The sequence below is a fragment of the Homarus americanus genome, unplaced genomic scaffold, assembly GCF_018991925.1.
Source record: "Homarus americanus isolate GMGI-L3 unplaced genomic scaffold, GMGI_Hamer_2.0 scaffold45698, whole genome shotgun sequence".
NCBI classification, from domain to species: Eukaryota; Metazoa; Arthropoda; class Malacostraca; order Decapoda; family Nephropidae; genus Homarus; species Homarus americanus.
Window position 1 is genome coordinate 12,518,722 of NW_024735554.1, and position 22,324 is coordinate 12,541,045.

The 22,324-nt window shown below is 43.1% G+C and overlaps 1 protein-coding gene across 9 annotated transcripts in view; it reads right to left on the reverse strand.

Moving 5' to 3' along the window:
• Window positions 1-22,324, reverse strand: part of LOC121871529 (paxillin-like) — a 173,279-nt gene that overhangs the window by 88,112 nt on the left and 62,843 nt on the right. For all 9 annotated transcript variants that reach the window (XM_042373960.1, XM_042373956.1, XM_042373958.1 and 6 more), the window contains one exon: window positions 8,374-8,521. In XM_042373960.1, the coding sequence (XP_042229894.1) occupies window positions 8,374-8,521 (148 nt within the window). The remainder of the gene's footprint in view (window positions 1-8,373; window positions 8,522-22,324) is intronic.

Consider the following 22,324-nt stretch of genomic DNA (forward strand, 5'->3'; position numbering starts at 1 on the left):
TGGTATGGTTAGGTTGTATGGTATGGTATGGTTAGGTTATTTGGTATGGTTAGGTTGTATGGTATGGTATGGTTAGGTTGTATGGTATGGTTAGGTTGTATGGTATGGTATGGTTAGGTTATTTGGTATGGTTAGGTTGTATGGTATGGTATGGTTAGGTTATTTGGTATGGTTAGGTTGTATGGTATGGTATGGTTAGGTTGTATGGTATGGTTAGGTTGTATGGTATGGTATGGTTAGGTTATTTGGTATGGTTAGGTTGTATGGTATGGTATGGTTAGGTTATTTGGTATGGTTAGGTTGTATGGTATGGTATGGTTAGGTTGTATGGTATGGTTAGGTTGTATGGTATGGTATGGTTAGGTTATTTGGTATGGTTAGGTTGTATGGTATGGTATGGTTAGGTTATTTGGTATGGTTAGGTTGTATGGTATGGTATGGTTAGGTTGTATGGTATGGTTAGGTTGTATGGTATGGTATGGTTAGGTTATTTGGTATGGTTAGGTTGTATGGTATGGTATGGTTAGGTTATTTGGTATGGTTAGGTTGTATGGTATGGTATGGTTAGGTTGTATGGTATGGTTAGGTTGTATGGTATGGTATGGTTAGGTTATTTGGTATGGTTAGGTTGTATGGTATGGTATGGTTAGGTTATTTGGTATGGTTAGGTTGTATGGTATGGTATGGTTAGGTTGTATGGTATGGTTAGGTTGTATGGTATGGTATGGTTAGGTTGTATGGTATGGTTAGGTTGTATGGTATGGTATGGTTAGGTTGTATGGTATGGTTAGGTTGTATGGTATGGTATGGTTAGGTTATTTGGTATGGTATGATACCCCCCTGTATGGTTGGTGAACGGAAATAAAGTCACAGGAAAAAAGTCACATTTTATCTAGTATATGTCATTAACAGTTAAAGTAATAAAACCAAACAAATATTTGAAGTCACTTATTAACTGACAATACGTGACCTGTACTGTACACACTGACAACACAATTTACATATGATTGCATGACACGTATGTTAGGTTAGGTTAGGTATAGGTTAGGTTAGTTTTTTTCTGATTTTTTTTTGCTGTGACTTTTTTCCTGGGACTTTTTTTCTTGTGATTTTGTTTCCTGTGACTTTTTTCTTGTAACTTTCTCCTAGATTCGTTAGGATAGGTTAGGTTAGGTTAGGTGAGGTTAGGTTAGGATAGGTTAGGTTAGTTTTTTCTGATTTTTTTTTGCTGTGACTTTTTTCCTGTGACTTTTTTTCTTGTGATTTTGTTTCCTGTGACTTTTTTTCTTGTAACTTTTTCCTAGATTCGTTAGGATAGGTTAGGTTAGGTTAGGTTAGGTTAGGTTAGGTGAGGTTAGGTTAGGATAGGTTAGGTTAGCGTTACGGTGGACAGGTTAGGTGAGGTTAGCGTTACGGTGGACAGGTTAGGTTAGGTTGTTAGGTTAGGTTAGGTGAGGTTAGGTTAGGTTAGGTTAGGTGAGGTTAGGTTAGGTTAGGTTAGGTTAGGTTAGGTGAGGTTAGGTTAGGTGGACAGGTATTCTTAAAGTGAAATAAACTGAGAGTCAAACATTACGTTGATCTCATTACTCATTACTGACAATTATACAGACAGGTAACATTATACAGACAGGTAACATTTGACAGACAGGTAACATTTGACTGACGGACAGACAGACAGACAGACAGACAGACATACCAACTGCTAGCTACATTCCCCCATCCAAACCTTGATGACCACAAGAAAAAGTAACACACGCAAATCAACTAACACACGCAAGTCAACTAACACACAAAGTCAACAACACACGCAAGTCAACTAACACGCAAACGGACAAGGAACTACCACGCCACAAAAAAAAAAAAAACACTGCCTCATATAACAAACTACATTTACCTTAAAGTAACGAAGATGACAAACTACTCAAAAAAAAAAAATATATATATATATAGTTCACATTATTTTCCACATTTACAAAACCAAAACAAAGCAAACTACCTCGAAGAAAGACCAAATTGCTATGACGACACACTGCAGGGTAAAGATAGTCTTCATTATCTCTCGTTTACGACCAAGACAAATGAGCCAAATACCTGCAGAGGAGGAAGCCGAAATAGCAGAGAGAGGAGGTGTAGCCTATAGGGGGGAGGGAGGGTGGGGTGGGGGCAGGGGAAGGGTGGTGCCCCCTCCCCTCAGCCGTCCCCCCAGAGGTGTGATGGCCAGGTGAGACTGCCTGCCAGACCTCCCACTGACGACCTCACCTGTGGGTGCCTCAAGTCACACCTTAATCCCTTTTATAAGTGCATCTACCTGGTTACTCGCTACATCTACCTGGTAACTAACTACATCTACCAGGGGGTAACTCACTACATCTACCACGTAACTCACTACATCTACCAGGTAACTCACTACATCTGCCAGGTAACTCACTACATCTACCAGGTAACTCGCTACATCTACCAGGTTACTCGCTACATCTGCTAGGTAACTCACTACATCTACCAGGTAACTCGCTACATCTACCTGGTAACTAACTACATCTTCCAGGTAACTCACTACATCTGCCAGGTAACTCACTAACACCATTAACACCAACATTACCATCACTAACCACCATTAACACCAACAACCATCATCACCAACAACCATTACCACCATTAACACCAACAACCATTACCACCATTAACACCAACAACCATTACCACCATTAACACCAACAACCATTACCATCACTACCACCAAAAACCATTAACACCAACAACCATCATCACCAACAACCATTACCACCATGTACACCAACAAAATATCAACATGGTACCAGTGACAACATTTACAACACTCAAATAAGACCACTTCCCAGCCTTCACCGTCACTCAGCAACACACCACAAGTACACCACCACCATCCTTCACCTTGTCTAAACCACTAACCTCTTATCTGTAACACCACAAAAACACACTGATTGTACTATTACGTTTCTTGCCCTATACAGTCGCATCTCACACTTCTACTTAACAAAGGAACACTCTAAAGCCACCCACCCCGTCCCGCACTTCCTCCCTGTCTGCTTCTCATGTCAGGTGATCTGTTTCTTAGCTTTTTCTCTTGTATTGTTGTAGCCATGGACGTCAACTAGTCACAAGTCTTTTACCTCCGTTTCAACCCACGTCATCCATATTCCCTCTTCATCTTATTTATTCCATCATCATCGCCATCATTCATCTTCCTTTACGCCGCGAACTTCTCATTTATGTCTCTCCTAAAATTATCTAAATGTAGGTCATACAACCAAGTTTTAATCATACATTTTCATGTGTCTTTACCAACAGTACAAGGCAAGGACAGCTTGTACACAGATCACTTGTTGCCCACCAGAGAAGAGTGTTGTGTGTACCTCGACAAGTCCACAACAAAGAGTAGAAAGCCCACACTAACACCACCAGAGAAACACACACCATAAACACATGTGATGGCGCGCCATATTTAGCCGGGCGCCTCTATACTCGCCGCCGTCAGGTCGCGCGCCATTTGAACAATATGTGAGGGGCGGGAGGAGGTATTTTGAGCACCTTGGGAGATAAGTTAAGCCCTTGTGCTAATAACTCACACACACACACACACACACTTACATCACACACGCGCGCCAACTGGGCCGCCTCGCCCACATGCTCACACACCTTCACTTTGTATCTTTCTTTCTATACTACCTAACATAACATTACTACTACTCTGTAACTTTAGTTTTATTAAAAATTAGCTTTTCACTGAATTACATAACGTTTTTTTGTTTCTTGTTATTACCGACAACCAGCTAGACGCCACAGCACCACACCCTCACACACTTATCTCTACTGCCTATCACACCACTGTTATTGCTCTCGTAAATTTAATTTCGTATATTACAATTAACTTTTTTGTTCAGTTATAAATCTTTCTTTTTATTACTGATGGTCTTGTGGAGGAGCTGGTAAAAAACTGCTCTTAACACAGTTTACTTCGCGAGTAAATATTTATCTTGGTCTTTTTCTTTTCACCTTAACTTAACCTTCTTTGACGAGGGAAACGTTGGGGGGAGGGGGGGGGGGTTGCTGGGGGAGCCTTCCTCGTCCGCTGGCTGTATAAAACAAGCTGGCAGTTCTATCGCTGGGTAGCTGGTCACAGCCACCACCAGGACCCCTTATTTCTGATCTAAACATCAATGACCTACCGTGTAACAAGTGTGGCAACAATTACCGTTGTAAATTGACCAGAGTCCAGATTTTCGGCGGGACAGTCCAGCTTTCTCAAGTCGTCCAGAAAATGTCCCGCCTTTGGAGCAAACGTTAATAAATGTCCCGCTTTAATAGAATTACATAGTACTGCCAGTATGAAGGATCACATTTAGTTTTCTATGTTTTGTTCTTATGCTACGTTACGTTCTTGAACAAGTGTTTGGCAGTGAATGTAGATCTCCCTAGGTGGAGTCTGATTATCTGTCAGATAACCAGTCCATACCGGGACCGTACAAGTACACATTGACCGCAGAGACGGCAGCCATATTTGCCATTTTAGCGATTTTCCGCAGCTGATCGTGTAAATTTCCAATGTTTGTACAAGCCTTGAAATTATCGAGAATAAGAATTCATTGTTTTTTTTTATTGTGCATTTATAATATTCAGGAAGAAGAACTGAAAAAGTTTTGTGGACATTGAATATAAGCAGCTACTGGGGCACAGTAAAACAAGGTGGTTGGCATTTATGCCTGGAGTTGGAAGAATACTGAAGTTGTTCCCTGGTCTAAGATCATACCTTAGAGTCAACGTAAGTGTCTAGTAATACTGAAAAACTTTCTGAAAACCCATGAGCAGATATTTCGTTCAACTCTTTGTACTGTCAGTCACCTTTCACCAAGTTATTTCAAAGATTGAAAGTGAACAAATTTCAGCTGTGGAAGTAATGAGAGTAGTTTATGATTTGAAACAAAATCTGCAGTTAAAGACAGCGAATGTGTCTGGACCACTCTGTCAGGGGGCTCATAAACAAACTTGAACAAGATGGAATGATTGATTTGTAAAGAAAATAGTAGTAGAGTTTTATGACACATGTGTTCAGTACTTAGATCAATGATTGGATTACTTGCAAATCCTTGAGCATATGCAGTGGGCTTCATTAAAACAAGTTACAAATTGGTCACATGTTGAGAAAATAATTGATTTTGTGGCTCATTTTTTTTCACCCAAATTTGAGACTGAGTTATTTGACGAGTTTACGTGTGTTGCAAAGTACATTAATGTTGAGGAAGTATCAGAGTGGAATGAACACTGGTTACCAACACTGAATGCAACTATTCACTCAGTTCAAAGACAGAGATATCAGTCATCAACGCATGTCCAAAATGGTTCAGGTCATACTCTGTCCTCCTGGAACTAATTCTTCTACTGAACGTACTTTCTCTCAAATGAATAAAATGTGGACATCTGATAAAATACATCTTCAAGTCCCAAACCTCAAAGCTTTAATGGTAGCCAAGAGAAATTTCAATCAAACTTGTCTGGAGTTCTACAATATATTGAAATCCACTCCAGAGATACTAAAGAAGATCTCATCTAGTGAAAAGTACAAGAATTGAAACGTAAGTACTGTACGATATTTTTATGCATTGGTAAGCCATCCTAAGAGCTATTAAATCAAATAGTACTTTTCATATTATCCAAGAGGTGTAGAGTACCATTTATGTTGTTGGCTAAATATATTTAGTATTATTATTATAAGATGTTCCGCTTTTAGCTCAAGGAAATTTTGTCACCTTACAATTACGTTTCTCCTGCAGGTTCTTGAGATTCTGACTCATTAATAAAAACTTAACGGTGATGCTGTCATCGTGGCTGCCGAAAAAAGCAATACTTTATCAGACATCCCGCTGGCGAGACAAAAGATTAAACACTAGAAAATTTAAGGCAGTTTATCTTTTCACAACATTATGGTGAACTATCATGTCGAGTATGTTATGTTATTTTAATAGAGCAGTTTTTTTAGTACAGTAAACATAAACACTGTTATTATTTCACAGCCACTGACATGGTTCATTGGTTATGCATCTACTGCTCCGAAGAACAGTACAATAGTGTGAGAGGAGGAACAAAACTATAGTCCTAGTCATTACAGGGTTGGGATCCTGCTTGGCCCGGACACATGTGAGAAGGATGTTATCCAGTGTGATCAGGGTTATTTTATGTTTAGCACTACTTTTGCTTCCATCCCTACACTGCGTCACACATCTGTCACTCTTTCCGTGGTGAGGCATTACTTCCTTATCTGTTCAGCGTGACAACTGGGCAAACTTGAATCTTATGACTGGGAAAATTTATATCTGATGTTTTTCAATTATATTTGTGTAATATTTTAAAGATTTATTATTACATGTTATTGTATCTAGAGTATTATGACATTATTTTATTGGTAATATTGATGTAATACTGGTGCTTTGCCTAATACTAATATTGCTAAGTAAATATTAACATTTTTATTACCAATAGTTGTTGTTGTTGTTGTTGTTATACTATTACCGTAGTTCTTATTATTATTATTGTCACGTTATTTATTTTATCAGTATAATCACCTAACATTAATGCGATGTTCCAAAGCATACAACAAGGAACTCAGTATATACACATAATGACCACAAATACATTGTATACCTGTAGATCGTGAAAGGTAACTGGTGTATACATCATGTATAATGTGACCTTGAATACTGTGTTATAGAAAGCGGTCTTAGGCAATCACGATCATAAAACTTAAAACTAGCCATTTAAAGCATACAGTATGTCAACTTTCCCAATACAGTGTTCCAGCGGTCACAAGACGCTCACATCACTCATGGAAGATATACTGTATCTTCTCTGATCTGTGTTCAGGATTTTAAATATTCTGTGAGATTCTTCAATGATATTAACCTTTATGTTTTCCTATTACAAATACTGGATATAAATTGATGAGCAGCTCTATGATTCAAGGGCTCCCTCGGAAACAGAGAACGGAGGTGTAAACCAAGATCAGAGAAAACGGAGACCAGCAAGACTTTACCCGGGGTAACCGCGTTAACTTGTCACTTCCTGCTTCATGATATCTATGTCGTCTGAGCCGCCTGTTGTGTCACCTATGTTGCCAATTGGACCATCTGGATAACCTACTTTTCCTGGCAATGTTGCTGTTGCTAATAATTCTAAGAAGTGATCAGGTAACATTTACTTGATGTAGCAAATAAAGAAGCTCCAGTTGCTCCATCCTCCCGAGTCCTCCTACACTCAGTACCTGAATCACCAAGAGCAAGACAGTAGCTAGAGGAAGCTTCTTCAACTGTCTGGGGTACGGGGAACTATCAATCTCAAGAATATAGTCGGAAACGAGTGTGCTAAAATAGATGTATCGATGTTGCAGGCTCCCAGTTTGAGAAACTTTTATCACAAAATTTAAAAAAAATCTTTTAAATCGCCCTGTGATGGGCAGCAACACAATTAAGTCTGTTTGATTTATTAAGAAGTAATGCAACTGTGGATTAATTTGGTCACCTGGACACCTGGTCGAGTCACTTGTCAACATTTAGGCTCTAAGAAAGGTTGTGAGTTGTGGGACATCCGTCACCAGGTCTTGAATAAGGTAAGATAAGATAGGCCGTGAAGGGAGGAAATAATGTATTGTCTACGTTAGTGTGTACAGTACAACGTCTAAGATGCAATGGTTCATTATGAGATCAGTTTTTGTTATAAACGAGTTCATCATCCTGTTAGAAGCATAAGTTCAGTGTTCAACCGTGTTCATATTACTGGCCGTTCTGTATTTGTAAGAAATATCAATGCAATATTGAGAAAATACATCAAACCACTATAATACAGTACAAGATATTATGTTGTAGTTGATGATGTAGCCAATGTACTAAAAGGCAAAATGGTAGACAGTTTTGAAATGTTGAGTTGGAGGCCTGATGTAATTGTCACCGTTAACACTGTCAGATAGTCTACTAATGAGCCATTTTGATTGTGATGATAATGAATGAACGCTGTTGGGTTTAAATGACTGTACTGGTTACTTTGTGAGGCATTTCATTTTATTATCTGGTTGGACATAATGTTCGTTATTCTGAAATAGTTTAAACAATTGGACAGTGACTAATCACATATCGATACTACAGATTACTTTTTATTATTATTACATTATAAGAATCATAGATAGCACCAGGCACCTGCACCGATAGACTTCTTAACTTAGGGGCTGTTCAGGTCCCCCTTCAACTCCCTCTAAAAGGATGACATAGAAATCGAGGTACGGCGAACTACTAAAGAAAACGTAAGAACTCAAGCCTGTGACATCGGGGTAACTAAAGTAAAATGTCTTACCTTTGAAGTTTCCAGTATATCGTGCATTATTAAGGTCCTGAAGTAAGGTGTCAAGTTCGGAGAGGTTATTGTTGAGGGAGGACTTCTTCCCTCCGCCAGAAGAGCGTTGATCTGTCCGCACCTCCTCCACCCTCTCCTGATGGTACATCTGCCGCAAAGGAAATATAGTATTAATTAGAGAGAAAAATGTAATCATAATGGTACAAGAATAATGTGGAAGTTGACTTAGAAAAATAAAGAAATAACAAAGAAATTTAATTTACACTGTTAATCCTGACATGAATACTGAACGTGGAAACATTAACTTTCTTGGCAACAATGACTAAAAGATCTTGAGAAAGAAAGTAAACAAGTTTAAGTAATCTGAAAATTATTTCGGAAAGAAATATAGTGGTTTCTGTAGTTAACTTTTGATATTTACGAGTAAAAAAAATACTTGTGAAAGATTAACAAAATGTGTAGAGATGAAGCAAAAACAGGATCTGGTGAAGATCAGAAACCTCCGCTCATTTCACCAGATGATTAAACAACCAAAGGCAAAAGGGGGGGGGTTAGGTTTGATTTTGTCAGGTTGAGATTGTTAAATCATCAGGTAAAATGAGCAGGGTTTCCTAATCTTCATGAGATCCGAGAATTGAATGAATGTGGCGTGTGTGTACGTGAGGCAGAGTGCAAGTGTGACTGAACCAAAAGAAAGGAATTATAATTTAGTAAATAATCGAAATTATACGTGATATTTATATGTAATTTACAAGGGTTCCCCTACTTTTTAATCGGTCAGAAGTTGGTATCTCAAAAGGACCCCACTGGAAATAGCTTTTGACAGCTTTATCGACTATCCTTGGTGCAAATTGCCTTACTGTGTACCACTGTTTTATATCAGTACTCTCTAGGTACATAGGAAACTGTATACTCCCAAGACCTACGTACACGATATACCTACAGTACATTGTCTATATTATGCTGAACTGTATAACTACAGGTCTATAATACTGTGCGTGCCTATCAAACTGTATCCTTGTACGACAAATTTTACGGAATTATTATTATTATTATTATTATTATTATTATTATTATTATACAAAAACTAACTAGTACAACTAAGTTACTATCTTGTAATGACAAAGAAAATATATGAATGGAGGAATTTATATACAGATTCCTATGTCTCATGTCTGAGTTATGGGATACACACACACACACACACACACACACACACACACACACACACACACACACACACACACACACACATGCCAGACCATCCTAACACCACACCACACCATCCTATCAACACACCATCCAAACACTACACCACACCATTCTGACACCACACCATCCTAACACCACATCACACCTAACCATCTTAACACCACACCTCTCACCATCATAACATCACACAACACACCAACCAAACACCCAACACCACACCACACCACATCACATCATACTCCCTCCGGTAACATATACAGTAAGTTATGGGGTAGTGGTAAACAAGGCCATATATGACAGGACCAGGAGGGTGGCGTGCCAGCTGCCTCACTGACTGGCTGGGTGATGAGTTGTTGGGTAGACGGATAGGTGGAGGAGAAGGCTTGATGACTCTGTTAGTGGTCAGTCAGATGTGTGGGCAGTTAGGTGAGTGAGGCAGTCAGGTGAGTGTAAGGGTGGACAACAATTTAGATGGGTGTGGTCTACAATACAGGAAACAACGCAGTGAGCCAGACACTACTAACTCGGCAACACCTCACCCTGTCAACACACTCACCAGACACAACTCTCTACACCATCAACACACCACAACACACTCACCAGACACAACTCTCTACACCATCAACACACCACAACACTCCCCCTTCAGTCTCACGTCACCACTCAAAAAAAGTTCAAGGTATAAGTTGTTAGTTAACCTGTTTTCAGAGATCAACGAGGAAATGCTGTCACTAGTCTGGCATCATCTATTAAAAGGTTCAAAGTTTGGCGTGGTGCTGCTTGTGTGTGTGTGTGTGTGTATAGAAGAAATTAAGAGTGAGTCTATGTTCCCCCAAAGCCAGTGTAACTCTCAACCTCCCCTTACAGTTGATACGAAACAGCCCATAAACACGCTGTTAACATCTACACAAACCAAACCAAACACTACCACGCCAACTCATAAACACTGAGCTTCCCCCTAAGTACTGTACCTGTGTTGAGTTTAGTACCCTTCAATACACTAGGTGTCTCCATCCCCACACGGTGTTCTTGTTCATACTAATAAAGACCAGTAAGTCATTAAAAATCGATAAAACAAATATCGATGTCGTAAATTCAAACAACAACAACATGCACTTAAGAATGTTGCTACATAAGGTGGTGTAAATGAGGGACGACACACACACACACACACACACACACACACACACACACACACACACACACACACACACACACACACACACACACACACACACACACACACACACACACACACACACACACACACACACACACACACACACACACACACACACACACACACACACACACACACACACACACACACACACACACACACACACACACACACACACACACACACACACACACACACACACACACACACACACACACACACACACACACACACACACACACACACACACACACACACACACACACACACACACACACACACACACACACACACACACACACACACACACACACACACACACACACACACACACACACACACACACACACACACACACACACACACACACACACACACACACACACACACACACACACACACACACACACACACACACACACACACACACACACACACACACACACACACACACACACACACACACACACACACACACACACACACACACACACACACACACACACACTCTCTCTCTCTCTTTCAGCATTGTATTCAAAATGTGATCAACAGGTGAATAATTAAAAGAACTATACAATTCTCAAAAGGCTCAGTTATTTAAAAACTAAAAGGTAACTTATAATATCTACCTGTAAATATTCTGATTACAAAATTAGTTACAGTTTCAGTTACGTCACCCTAAGTTAAGTCACCCTAAGTTAAGTCAGTCAACTATGAATGGTCATGATTCTTGAGGTTCACAGACCGTCACCACACTCCATCCCCAAACGTCACGAGGGAATACACCTAAAGGATCACCTGGGTATTAAAACCCTCACCCTAACGTTGCCTGGAGCATTAGATTAGTTTACGTTAGATTAGCTTACGTTAAGTTAGGTTACATTAAGTCAGTGTGTGATAATCTTACGATGAAATTAGCTAAGTGGGTTACGTCAGTCTTAGTGTCGGCATCATTATTTCCTAACTTCAATGGGCCAGTCAAGATACGGTCTCATGGCACCATATACTGAATAATCTGACGTATAAGCCTTTGATAATCTGGCCCTGTCCTTGTGTGACATGACTGGCCGCCCCTGACCCAGGTTGAGGTCCCAGTGTTCGTAATGGCGAGTTGAGTGTCTTACCAGGTAGCCATGAATCTCTCTCTCTCTCTCTCTCTCTCTGGACATCAGTTGGTAAACACGAAGACTCAACACAGCCTCAGGGTCTCAACTGGTGAACACGAGGTAAGACTCAACACAGCCTCAGGACATCAACTGGTAAACACGAGGTAAGACTCAACACAGCCTCAGGGTCTCAACTGGTGAACACGAGGTAAGACTCAACACAGCCTCAGGACATCAACTGGTAAACACGAGGTAAGACTCAACACAGCCTTAGGACCTCAGCTGGTTAACACGAGGTAAGACTCAACACAGCCTTAGGACCTCAGCTGGTTAACACGAGGTAAGACTCAACACAGCCTCAGAGCCTCAGCTGGTAAACACGAGGTAAGACTCAACACAGCCCCGGGACCACTGGTAAACACGAGGTAAGACTCAACACAGCCTCAGGACATCAACTGGTGAACACGAGGTAAGACTCAACACAGCCTCAGGACATCAACAGGAACACGAGGTAAGACCCAACACAGCCTCAGGACATCAACTGGTGAACATGAGGTAAGACTCAATACAGCCACAAGACATCAACTGGTAAACACGAGGTAGGACTCAATACAGCCCTCAGGACATCAACTGGTGAACACGAGGTAAGACTCAATACAGCCACAAGACATCAACTGGTAAACACGAGGTAGGACTCCAGCCTCAGGACCTAAGCTGGTGAACACGAGGTAAGACTCCAACACAGCCTGGACCAGCTGGTAAACATCAAACAAGAGACAGCGTGATAAGAGTGGGGCAGGGTGTGTGCAGTGATCCGTCATGTCTACTTGGCTGGGCCAACACCACACCGTGACGGGCTGGAACGTGTGGGAGGGGGGCAACACCACACCATGACCGAAATGGGCGGCCCTACGCGGGTGGGGGGTACTGCTTATCTTCACATTTCCTTATACAGAAATCTTTACTATAACCTTAACTCTATTTTTTTTCTTTTTTTTTTTGCATATGGATGAACTCAAGTAAACAAACACCTCGGGTTGTGGAAGACGCGAGAGAAGAGTGGCAAACGTCAACTAAACTAAGGAACAATAAAATGCTAAACAACAACACGCACGAACACCACCACCCCCTCCCTCACTCTGCCTCACACCCTCAACATGATAACTTGCGCACACAAAGTGAATCATTAATCATTTCACTTCATAAATTAATTGAACAGTTAAGATAAGGGTATCATGATGCTGGTCTTCTTAACCTAAGCCAATCTTCATCCTAGGCATTGACAGTATCTTAAAAATATCTAAACGGCAATGCGCTAGAGAGATAATTAATCAATGCTACGGTAATGGAACATTGTAGTGACAGTATGAAGCATAAATATCTCAATATAATAATGCTGTCCTATCCCGCGTGGTGTAGTGAGTTTTCGGAATGTGAACAAAGTATATATCGTTCACTGCCGGACGATGCAAACATTCACTCATTAATAAAATATTACAAACATAACACGAGTATTTAGCCTCAAACGAATAAATCTTGACTTTTCGTTATGTTAGGAAAATATGCGAGTGTATTCATATATGAAGTTTCCGCGTAACTAAAAAGGTTTATTAAAAGTGTCGAGTGTTAGAAAACTGTTCTTCAAGACCTCATATAAATATGTAGAGAGGAATTTAGAGATGGATCACCTGGAGATTAGTCTCAGTTAATTCCACCTGATGATTAAACACCCTAATGCTATTTGGGGCAGGTTAGGTTAGGTTAAGTTATCTCACTGAAGTTAGGGTAGCGCTTAGGTAGTTATTTTTAAAGTAATGTAAGCTGTTGGTGGCTATCTTCGAGTGATCCTTCAGAGATATAATCCAACTTTACAGAAAAACTTGTACCAGCAGTGCAGGTACACTTTCTGCCTCATTTACACACAATTTCAGGATCTCAATTGTTTCTTTAACTGTCAACAACACAACATACATAATGTATATCGATTCTTACTCTTGATTTTTTTTATTTATGGTTATTATTTTTATTATTACTATTTTATTTATTAAATTATTTATTACTTATTATTATTATTATTATTATTATTATTATTATTATTATTATTATTATTATTATTATTGTGGGTTAGTGACCTGTACCCACGTGGGCTAATCCCCGTAAAAAAAAAAAAAACTTTACTGAGGATAACAACTACTGCCTCGAGTCGCCCAGTCTATTAAACTCTTTCAATAATTTAATAGATTAGAATTTCTTTTGGTCAACATCTGGAGGTATCAAGATAATTTGGGTGTTTCAACTATAGCCTACATTACGATATAGAGAAAAGTAGTTGTCTCGGACACACACACACTATATATATATACTATGGTCCAAAAACCTTCTAAAAGATGGCATACAATTACCAAATCACTCGTCAAAGGAAATCTTACTTCAAGTGTCAACTAGCTACATCACTCGTGTCGAAATGAATGTGTCAACTTCAGAGACCTGTCAAGATATACGCTGTTATCTCTCTCTGGTTTGTGTGTGTGTGTGTGTGTGTGTGTGTGTGTGTGTGTGTGTGTGATCATATAAAATATCAATAAATTTAAAGGGAGATTTTAAACACACACACAGTCTCCTACAAGAAGCGAAGGGTGAAACAAACGTGAGCACAAATGTTTGAACTTATGTAAAAGCGGACAGACGTACGGAGATGCGCAACGGGTAAATTAAATAATAGATAGCATGAACGATAGAAGAAAACAGATCAGCGTATTTCACATAGGACTTCTGCCATATATCAAATCAGTATTTTAATGGTCTGATCTTGGTAGTTTTAAAGATCTCATGTATATTTGAGTACAGTTGCCTCTGAGTTCATTTATCCCGTTCTAGCGTTTACGTACGTGTGTAACCGTCCCAATAATAGTCGATTATTTATGAATGAATCCATAAAGATATGAATATGTTCCTTCAACTGTACAAATCTCAAATACGTCCCAGTCTGGATTATTGTATACAGGCATGGAAACCCTACATCCATAAAGACCTAACACCTAGAAAAGATGCAACACAGAGCGACTAAGATAATTCCGGAACTACAGTATGTCATCTGAGTTATCCAAGTAGACTGAAGGCCTTAAGACTAACAACCCTTCAGACAAGGCACAATAAGGCAGATCTCATAGAGACATTTAAAATCCTGAAAGGGATGGAAAACGTGAACCTGGGCAATTTTTTGTGATGTCACGCATCACCAACACGAGAGTGCTCTGCTATCATTTACTAATGACAGTCAGTTCACAGTCGGAATATTCCTGGACCTCTCTAAAGCCTTCGATACTGTCGACCATACCATCCTCCTGTCAAAGCTTGAACATTACGGCGTTAGGGGCCTGTCCCACAATTGGTTTACCTCATATCTGTTTAACAGGAAGCAGTATGTCTGCTATAATAATCATCAATCTGACTCCTCACCAATTTTGTATGGAGTCCCTCAAAGCTCCATTCTCGGTCCTGCACTGTTCTTATTGTACATAAACGATCTAGTCCACTCCACCACACTCATAAAATACAACCTATTCGCAAACGATAGTAATCTCTATGCCAGCAACTCAGACCTCCATTCCTTAATGAAAACTATGTAAACTGAACTGACTAGAGTCAGGACCTGGGTAATACGGAATAAACTGACCTTGAACCTCGAAAAGACCCACTACACAATCTTTCACAGAAGGAAAAACTACCACTAGATTTGGATCCCGCGTACAATGAAAGACAAAAGTCGTGTCGTCAAATTTGATGAAAACATATGCCGAAGGACTAAACTTTTGGTGCGCTCTGCCTTGTGGTAGGGGGCTCTCATAATGTTTCACGAGTTATATTTAATCTTCGGGCAAAACCGCGACACGACTTTTGTCTTTGATTGTGCCTGGAAATATAGTCCTCAAATGTGAACCAAATACTAAATTCCTTGGGGTTGTTGATGATGAGAAACTTAGCTGGAGAAACCATTTACAAGCCATTCACAGTAAAGTCAATAAACAGTGCAGTATCCTGTATCACACTCTTGCAGCAATGGAAGAAATCTATATGATCTTGTTTACCAACACCTGATACACACTATAGGGAACCTCTGGCTCTTCAAAAACATATCCCTTGATTACAGCACAGAAGAGAGTTGTGCGGACAATGACCTGTAAAAATTATACTAACGAACAATTTGCTAAATTCAAAATGTAAAAATTCGAGGATATTAACACCTACTGCTGTGCCCTACTTGTTTACAAATCTGTGAATCACTTGATCGACAATAATTATTTCCAGTTCCGGAACAATCAGAGATACACACTTAAGACACCCAGAGCTACTAAGACCACCTCCCAAACACTCCTCTCAGTTCCAGGCCTCCATAAAATATCACGGTGTGAAGGTGAGGAACAACTTACCCCCACCCATCCGAGCAAACACCACCCTTCCTTCCTTTTAAATCAGCCTCTAAAAAATATCAGAATCAAGTATTAATATTTTTGTAATACCTTCCATATATTCCTACTTTCTTGTACCACCAAAACCATTATCTCAGAAACTGTCATGTAGATAGAAATTACCATTGCTTCAATTATATTTTGCACAACAAGACATGATACTGACAGCTCTGTTCTCTTGTTTCCACTTAAATTCTACCCATGTGTATTGCTACTCTTATCATATTTAGTGTATATCACCACTGTAAAATATGTACAATATATGCTTATAAATGTAAAATAAATGAATTAATGAATAACGAAGTGATAACCGTGGTAACATTCTGATATGTTCTTACTACAACCATGTTATGTTAGCCTATATTCCAGATGATACTAAACTTACATAATACTTCCTTGAGATAATGTATCGTATATATCAGGTGCCTTCAAGAGAGCTCAGGTTTCAACTGGCTCAGCCATGTTAATATTGTTATTATTATCCACTCTGTATCTGTGTTTTTCTGGCTAAATAAACTGTTTTATTAATATTAAGCCTGCTGGAGTTATCATGCAACGAAAATTAAGGAAATATCTTTTCACACAGAGGCTGGTAGATCTATGGAACAGTCTACCAGCCTAAGCTATGGAATCAAGAGCAGTACTGGGCTTCAAAAATAACCACTGATATTAGCCACTGGCCTGCTTCGTCATGGCCACCTCTGGTGGGTGACTATTAGGTAAATAGTTACTTTCGATCTCGTAATAATTCTACTGTCACACACAATGTGTCACATTGTACTAATTGTTCTGATGCGTCAAATAAATTACATTCTTTATGCAACAAAGTAGTTCATGTGTCTCAAGAGACAATTTAATCGTTAATTATTTTAATTAGTCTCAACGTCAGGAGCAAGCCGCTGTATCCTAGTCACTTAAGATGACATATTGTCGGTTACCAAATGCTACAAATATAATTACTGTACCTGGTTACCGCGTGCGTCACTCTCACAGTTTAATACCAGTGTGTACCTCTAGTACAGTACTTCAGGTGTTCATTAGGTCACCACAGAGCAGGTGCTGAAGCGATGAGTAAACTGGCCCCCTCAGCCTGCACACCGGTCCCGGGTGTTCTCCTCTCCTCACACGGACACACCTACTGATAAGACTTGATAACACCTGATAACACTTCACTCCACTTGATAAAATTATATCTTCACTACCCAGTCACAGTAAAGAGAACTGTGCAAGTCATGCTTACCCAGCCTGGTCTTCCTCCCTAAATGCCACACAACGGAAACACCAGAAAGTACAGAAGAGGGAATGAAAAGTTATTCTCTCCCCTTCCTACTCCACATATCATGAAGCGCTCAGCACTCTGACCCTCTCGGCTCTCTCTGATCGTCACCACGACCTCATCTGCAAATTTGGTGAGAAGCTTCTGCACCATCCGCGACACCGGCTCCTGCTTCCACCAGATCCCTCGTCTACGAATTGCTGTTCAATACCACAACCGCATCCAGATCCACCTGTCAATCCTTTCAAATTACACGCCTGAACAACATTCTCTTTTTTGATGAATGTCTTGAAGAACACTAAAGTATAAAACAAGTACAAACATAATAATTTAATTCAAAGAACTGTGGTGACTTACGGTAGAGAAACACAGACCATCCACTTAGTCCCCTAAATCCCATTTCACTACATTCCAACTGATGCAGTGCGATTACCGAGTATGTGGATCACTGAATATTTACACTGCAGTGTCCATTAACTCCAACCCAATACCAACTCCTGACCAGGCGGCATTAGGAGGTTTAATCAACATGTAGCCAAGGTGGGAGTTGGAGGCACTACCAACCTTCAGGACACAGTTTCTTTTGATATTGGTTGAGCTGACTCATGACCACCACAACCATCACCCACTACTAGCATGATGCCCTCCCTCCTCCCTCCCTCCCCTCTCTAACAGCTGACTCCATGACCACACCACCATCACTCCACTACTAGCATGATGCCCTCCTCCCTCCCTCCCTAACAGCTGACTCCATGACCACCACAACCATCACTCCACTACTAGCATGATGCCCTCCCTCCTCCCTCCCTCCCCTCCCTCTCTAACAGCTGACTCATGACCATCACACCTATCACCCACTACCAGCATGATGCCCTCCCCTCCCTCCCTCCCCTCCCTCTCCTCTCTAACAGCTGACTCAGACCATCACAAATACTCCACTACTACATGATGCCCTCCTCCCTCCCTCCCCTCCCTTTCTAACAGCTGGCTCTCCATGACCATCACAACCATCACTCCACTCCAGCATGATGCCCTCCTCCCTCCCCTCCTCCCTCTCTCAACAGCTGACCTGGCGACCATCACAACCCATCACCCACTACTAGCATGATGCCTCCCTCCCCCTCCCTCCCTCTCTAACAGCTGACTCATGACCATCCACAACTATCACCCACTACTAGCATGATGCCTCCCTCCCTCCCTCTCTAACAGCTGACCATGACCATCACAACTATCACCCCACTACTAGCACATGCCCCTCCCTCCTCCTCCCTCCCTCCCCCTCTCTAACAGCTGACTCCATGACCACCACAACTATCATCACTCCACCACTAGCATGATGCCCTCCTCTCCCTCCCTCCCCCCTCCCCCTCCCCTCTCTAACAGCTGACTCCATGACCATCACAACCATCACTCCACTCACCAGCATGATGCCCTGCCCTCCCCTCCCCCCTCCCTCCCTCCCTCCCTCCCTCCCTCCCTCTAACAGCTGGCTCATGACCATCACAACCATCACTCCACTCCTAGCATGATGCCCTCCCTCCTCCTCCCTCTCTAACAGCTGACTCATGACCATCACAACTATCACCCACTACTAGCATGATGCCCTCCTCCCTCCCTCCTCCCTCCTCTAACAGCTGGCTCATGACCACCACAACTATCACTCCACTACTAGCATGATGCCCGCCCTCCCTCCCTCCCCTCCCTCTCTAACAGCTGACTCATGACCACCTCACCAACTATCACTCCACTACTAGCATGATGCCCTCCCCTCCCTCCCTCCCTCCCTCTCTAACAGCTGACTCATGACCACCACAACTATCACCCACCACTAGCATGATGCCCGCCCTCCCTCCCTCCCTCCCTCTCTAACAGCTGCTCATGACCACCCAACCATCACTCCACTACTAGCATGATGCCCTGCCCTCCTCCCTCCCTCTCTAACAGCTGACTCATGACCACCACAACTATCACTCCACCATACAAGCATGATGCCCGCCCTCCTCCCTCCCCCTCCCTCTCTAACAGCTGACTCCATGACCACCTCCTCCAACCATCACCCAGTCCTAGCATGATGCCCTCCTCCCTCCCTCCCCTCTCTAACAGTTGACTCATGACCATCACAACTATCACTCCACCACTAGCATGATGCCCTCCCTCCTCCTCCCTCCCTCTCTAACAGCTGGCTCATGACCACCACAACTATCACTCCACTACTAGCATGATGCCCTCCCTCCCTCCCTCTCTAACAGCTGACTCATGACCACCACAACTATCACTCCACTACTAGCATGATGCCCTCCTCCCTCCCCCTCCCTCTCTAACAGCTGACTCCATGACCACCACAACTATCACTCCACTACTAGCATGATGCCCCTCCTCCCTCCCCCCTCCCTCCCTCTCTAACAGCTGACTCATGAGCACCACAATCACTCCACTACTAGCATGATGCCCCTCCCTCCCTCCCCTCCCTCTCTAACAGCTGACCTCATGACCACCACAACCATCACCCACTCCTAGCATGATGCCCTCCCTCCCTCCCTCCCTCCTCTCTAACAGCTGACTCATGACCACCACAACTATCACTCCACTACTAGCATGATGCCCTCCCTCCCTCCCTCCCTCCCTCCCTCTCTAACAGCTGACTCATGACCACCACCACTATCACTCCACCCCAGCATGATGCCCTCCTCCCTCCCTCCCTCCTCCCTCTCAACAGCTGACTCATGACCACCACAACCATCACCCACCTCTAGCATGATGCCCTCCTCCTCCCTCTCTAACAGCTGACCTCCATGAGCACCACAACCATCACCCACTACTAGCATGATGCCCTCCCTCCCTCCTCCCTCCCTCTCTAACAGCTGACTCATGACCACCACAACCATCACTCCACTACTAGCATGATGCCCTCCTCCTCCCTCCCTCCCTCTCAACAGCTGACTCATGAGCACCACAACTATCACTCCACTACTAGCATGATGCTCCTCCCTCCCTCCCTCCCTCCTCCCTCCCTCTCTAAAGCTGACCATGAGCACCACAACCATCACTCCACTACTAGCATGATGCCCTCCTCCCTCCCTCCCTCCCTCCCTCTAACAGCTGACTCCATGACCACCACACCATCACTCCCACTACTAGCATGATGCCCTCCTCCCTCCCTCTCTAACAGCTGACTCCACCACCACACAACATTTCACCCACTACAGCATGATGCCTCCCTCCTCCCTCTCTAACAGCTGACTCCATGACCACCACAACCATCACTCCACTACTAGCATGATGCCCTCCCTCCCTCCCTCCCTCCCTCTCTAACAGCTGACTCCATGACCACCACAACCATCACTCCACTACTAGCATGATGCCCTCCTCCCTCTAACAGCTGACCCATGACCACCACAACTATCACCCACCAGCATGATGCCCTCCCTCCTCCCTCTCTAACAGCTGACTCCATGACCACCACAACCATCACCCACTACTAGCATGATGCCCTCCTCCCTCCCCCTCCCTCCCCTAACAGCTGACTCATGACCACCACAACCATCACTCCACTACTACATGCCCCTCCCTCCCTCCCTCTCCCAACAGCTGACTCACCACAACCATCACTCCACTACTAGCATGATGCCTCCCTCCTCTCTCTAACAGCAGCTCATGACCACCACAACTATCCCACTCCACACAGCATGATGCCCCTCCCTCCTCCCTCCCTCTCTCCCTCCTCCCTCTCTCTAACAGCTGACTCATGACCACAACATCCACTCCCCCACCCAGCATGATGCCTCCCTCCCTCCCCTCTAACAGCTGACTCCATGACCACCACAACTACCACTCACTACTAGCAGTGCCTCCCTCCCTCCCTCCTCCCCTCTAACAGCTGACTCATACACAACTATCACTCCACTACTAGCATGATGCCTCCCTCCCTCCCCCCCTCCTCCCTCCTCCCTCCCCTCCTCTCTAACAGCTGACTCATGACCACCACAACTCTCCTCCACTACTAGCATGATGCCTCCTCCTCCCTCCCTCCCTCTCTCCTATCAAGCTGGCTCATGACCACCACAAACCATCACCCACCACTAGCATGATGCCCTCCCCTCCCCCCCTCCTCCCTCCCTCCCTCCCTCCCTCTCTCCCCCCTCCTCCCTCCTCTCTAACAGCTGACTCATGACCTACAACTATCACTCCTACTAATGCCCCCTCCCTCCCCTCCCTCCCTCCCCCTCTCTCCCTCCCCTCTACAGCTGGCTCTGACCACACACCATCACTCACTGCATACCCCCTCCCTCCCTCCCTCTAACAGCTGACTCTGACCATCACAACTATCACTCCCTACTAGCATGATCCCTCCTCCCTCCCTCCCTCCCTCTCAACAGCTGGCTCATGACCACCACAACCATCCCCACTAGCATGATGCCCCCCCCCTCCCCCCTCTCTAACACTACTCATGCACACAACTATCACCACAGCGTATCCTCCCCCCTCCCTCCCCCAACCTGCACCAAGCCACCACAACCATCACTCCACTACTAGCATGATCCTCCCTCCCTCCCTCCCTCCCTCTCTACAGCTGACTCATGAGCACCACAACTTCCTCCACCACTAGCATGCCTCCCTCCTCCTCCCTCTCTAACAGTGACTCATGACCACCACAACCATCACTCCACTCTAGCATGATGCCCTCCCTCCCTCCTCCCTCCCTCTCAAC